Below are 4,565 nucleotides of genomic sequence, written 5' to 3'. Positions count from 1 at the left end.
ACGTGCTGGGTTTTATTGGCCGACGATGGTTAATGATTGCTTCCGGTATTATAAAGGATGTGAAGCTTGTCAAAAGTTTGGTGATATTCAGTTGGCTCCTGCTGCTATGTTACATCCTATTAACAAGCCGTGGCCTTTTAGAGGTTGGGGATTAGACTTTATTGGAGAGATTCATCCTTCTTCTTCAAAGGGGCATCGGTTCGTGTTGGTGGCGACTGATTATTTCACTAAATGGTCTGAAGCAATACCACTCAAAAATATGACACATACAGAGGTAATTCAATTCATAACTGAGCATATTATTCATAGATTCGGCATTCCTCAAACATTAACTACGGACCAAGGTTCATCCTTTATGTCACATCAAGTAAGAGAATTTGCTGAATCATATAAGATAAAGTTGCTCAATTCCTCTCCGTATTATGCCCAAGCCAATGGACAAGCTGAGTCTAGTAATAAAATATTAATCAAGCTCATCAAGAAGAAGATTGAGGATGATCCAAGGAGATGGCATGAGCTATTGTCCGAAGCTTTGTGGGCACATAGGATCTCAAGGCATGGTGCTACAAAGGTGACTCCATATGAGCTCGTATATGGTCAGGAGGCCGTTTTACCAGTGGAAGTGAATTTGAATGCTTTGAGAATAGCCAAACAAAATGATTTATCGGCTGTGGACTTCTATAACTTGATGATGGACAATATTGATGAAGCTGCTGATAAATGTTTGGTTGCTTTAAAGGCCATAGAGAGGGATAAGTTGAGGGTGGCAAGAGCTTACAATAAGAAGGTCAAGTTGAAGAATTTTCAAGTTCGCGATCTCGTGTGGAAGGTGATTCTACCAATTGGTTCAAAAGATAAAAAGTTCGGGAAGTGGTCTCCAAGTTGGGAAGGTCCTTTTAAGATTACAAGAGTGGTTCCCGGAAACTCATATTTGGTGGAATCCTTACAAGGCACATTATTACCTCAAACTCTCAATGGCAAATATTTAAAGAAGTATCACCCAAGTGTGTGGCAAGAAGCCTAGATAGGCAAACAGCCAATATATAACTATCGCCCTTAGCATAAACATGGACGATATATAATTATCACCCTAAGAACATATAAATGGCCGATGGAGTGTTGACATCGTCCTTAGAACAAACATGGTACAAGTTATTTTTCGGCACCCTAGCTTTGCCGAAAAACAGGGGGGCATGTGTTGACGCTCAAAAGTGGCACAATGGTAAAAGTTTCTTTAAGCTATGTCAAGATTAATTCAAACTTATGATTGGAGGTCATCATGGGATGGATCTTTTTGAAAAGATCAAGATGGATATGAAAATGGTCTAAAACGGAGCTCGGATGCAAAAGTTATGACAAGTTCAGATATGCTCATGTTGCACCAGATTAAAGAATAGCTGGAAACCCAATTAAGATGTCCTCATATGGAAAAATGATCAACACGAGTTGTCTTCATCTCGTTGAAACGGTCGATTTTGATATAAAAATCGTCTTAATCCGAGGTCGTATGCAACCTGTGGAGGCAAAATAAGGTCAGAAACAGAAGCTGCAAAGTCATTTCGGACAGACCGAGTTGTTTTGATCGGTGAGACCGAGTTGATCCGAAAATTTACCAGAGAGTTGGCAATGTTGACTCGGTAGGACCGAAGCAAAATAATCGGTGAGACTGAATTGATCCAAAAAATTACAGAAGGATACAGAGAGTTGGCAACGTTCACTCGGTGGGACCGAAATGAACCAATCGGTGAGACCGAGTTGGTCCGAGAAATTACCAAAGATTCCTGTCCGAGTTAGGTTAGGGTTTTTGATGTTTTGGACGAAATTTTTAGTCCTTTTCTTGTACGGGAAGTCCAGCCGCCTCATAAATAGATGAGAGGTGACGGCCGATTGAACAACACACAATCGCAAAACGCATCTACAACTTTTTCATCTACGTTTTGTTCCTCCCTCGTTCTTGCTCCTTCGTTCTTCGTCGTTCTTCGTGTTGGAGAGCTGCGAATACCGAGGCTCTAGGGGCGGCTTGACCGACCTAGGGCAGCCCATAGCCGCCGCACTCCCCGACGGGGTCCCTCCCGGGAGTGTAGGGTTTCGGGTCTTCAAAAGCTCTCGCCGGTCGACTTGAGAATCGCGCTTCCGGTGAGACTCCTTCGACGTGAGCTGCGGTGCACCACCCCCGACGTCGAGGGTACACGTGACGTGTTCGTGTGCGAACAATAATCAACGTATAAAAAAATAGATTGGCTTGCGAGTATTGGAGTGGAGCAGCCCATGCTCCAGCTTGCACACCCTGCGTGAGCTTGTGCGGCAGCAGGCGATGTGAATCGATTGACCAAAATTTGCGGTCAATCAACTTCTAGGTAGCTTGTCCCAAACTTATTCATTATTTTTAAATTATATACATGGCACATATATTGCCATATTTTTACCTAGAAATTCATGGCGGCTATCCCTTATTCCACTGATTTTGCCTTGTTCAAAAAGCATAGCCATTTGCTTTCTTTTGGTATACTAATGTAAAAGTGATGTTTTTGGTATTTTGTTTGAGAGCATGGAGTTCTATGTAAATGATTTGGAATATTTTTGTTTTGTGGCAAACTTGTGTACTCGTTGATTTTGTACCCTTGATATTGTTGCCAGTTTGAGGGCATCGCATAGGCGCTCAATGAGCCGGCTGCCAAACAAGGAATCATGCGGTTTCACAACAGATTGTTGTGCTTGGATGTTGTGCATGCAAAAATGTGTAGGTGTTATTGCATATAAGGAACTAATGACTGCATATCTTTCAAGATAAGAAAGTAAAATGGCCTACTCAAATTTGTCTAACTTGGAGTGATCTTCATCATTTCGGTCATTGCAAAACCATAAACTTTAACCTCATGGATATATCGAGGCTCTCCTATCAGCAGAACTCAGCGACCTTTTTGGTCGTATAGCCTTTAATGATGGTTCCCTCCTTCCGGGTGTGCTTGATTCCCAACACAACGCTCTCAGAATTCCCGGAAAGCATTCAAAGGGATATATGGTATGCAAGAATTTGTGGTTATACATCTTATCTCATGCACAATGTGATGAACCATGATACCAAATAATGATGAAGGAAATATCATCTCTAGATTGCATGTAGTCTCACCATATCTAGCTGTAGGTCATCCAACACGTTTGGATCTATCACCTTGTGAGAAATGATGTTAACAAAATCACACTACTCCGCTAGTATTTGTCACACATTGGGTGGCAAGATATTCTTGATTGTGACCGGAAGTGTGTGTTTTATAAGAACATGGTAATCATGAGGCTTCATGTTGATTAGTTTGTTACATTCTTTGGAAATAATTCTCTGATATTACAAGCGCACCCTATAGGAAATCATATGTAATGCAGACTACCACAAAATTCATTCATTTCTATTCTGGATAAGTGGATAGAGTATACCCTGAAAAATGTTTTTGTCTCACCTGATAAGAACGGTTTTTCTACCATGCACGGGATTTCCCATGTACGCTAGTTTCCCAGCGTACTACCTATGAGGTTATGACTTGTGCTTACTCTACCCCATGAGTCGACATGCTCGTCATAATCCGTGGACCCGAGGAGGATTTCTGGCGCGCGATATCCCCGTGTCCAAATAGGGTTAGAGTAGGGCGGCCCATCGACCATGCTACATGACAGCCCCAGATCGCAGATCTTGAGGTTCCCGTGGCCGTCAACAAGCACGTTCTCCGGCTTGAGGTCCCGGTGCATGAGGCCGAGACGATTCATCCTCCTCTCGCCGGCGAGAAGCTGTCTCATGAGAAGGCGAACCTCCAGCTCGGTGTGCCTCCTCCCAAAACGGACATGCTTCATGACGTGCCTGAGAGTCGGCCCCACAAACTCCATGGCAAGGAAAGCCCCGCTGTCAAGTTGGCCGGAGGCACGCGGCTGAACGATGGACGGGTGGCCGCTGCACGCCTCGAGAGCACTGACCTCGCTGGCGAAGTCGGAGAGGTAGCGTTCGGCGTCGGCGTCGCCGGCGCCATCGCTCGCACGGAGGCACTTCACCGCCACGATCTCACCCGTGCGGCGGTCCCTCGCCCGGTAGACGACGCCGAATGTTCCTGCGCCGAGCACCTCAAGCCGCTGGAACCGGCCGCTGCTTGCGGGGGAGCTTGAGTCGCCGTTAGTGGCTGCTGTTCTCTGATTCTTGCGCGCCGCCGGTGTGCCCACGACCGCGTCATCTAGGGCAGCCACGCCCACGCATGGCGGCGTCGAGGTCGACCACCCCATATTTCTCCGAGGAAAACCGCAGAGATCGCACCGTGAGGTCACGCCGAGGGTTACACGACGACCCACCGGACAATCAGCAGCGCAAGCTTTGGTGTTGATCGACTGCTCGGCAGCTAAAATAGCTAGACGGCCGGAGAGAGGATTGCTTTTGCTTTATTTCTCACAGCCGTATGGGTATGGCTATGTATGTATATATAGACGGCCAGCACGGCAGCACGCTATGGCTACACGACTCGTGAAGGGACACTAATCAGGTTCGGACACGGACTGCACAGTTTCTACGCGTCATATTGCTCTCATGG

The 4,565-nt window shown here is 45.8% G+C and overlaps 1 protein-coding gene across 1 annotated transcript; it reads right to left on the bottom strand.

The window, feature by feature from the left end:
* Positions 1 to 3,501: 3,501 nt before the first annotated feature.
* On the bottom strand, positions 3,502 to 4,263 carry LOC119350627 (putative cyclin-dependent kinase F-2). The gene has a single exon (XM_037618364.1). It carries the CDS (start codon positions 4,261 to 4,263, stop codon positions 3,502 to 3,504), a length of 762 nt encoding a protein of 253 aa, XP_037474261.1.
* Positions 4,264 to 4,565: the final 302 nt, after the last annotated feature.

Source organism: Triticum dicoccoides, chromosome 1B (genome assembly GCF_002162155.2).
Source record: "Triticum dicoccoides isolate Atlit2015 ecotype Zavitan chromosome 1B, WEW_v2.0, whole genome shotgun sequence".
NCBI lineage: Eukaryota > Viridiplantae > Streptophyta > Magnoliopsida > Poales > Poaceae > Triticum > Triticum dicoccoides.
Note: the sequence above shows the minus strand (reverse complement) of the source record. Positions and strands in the feature narration are given on the sequence as shown.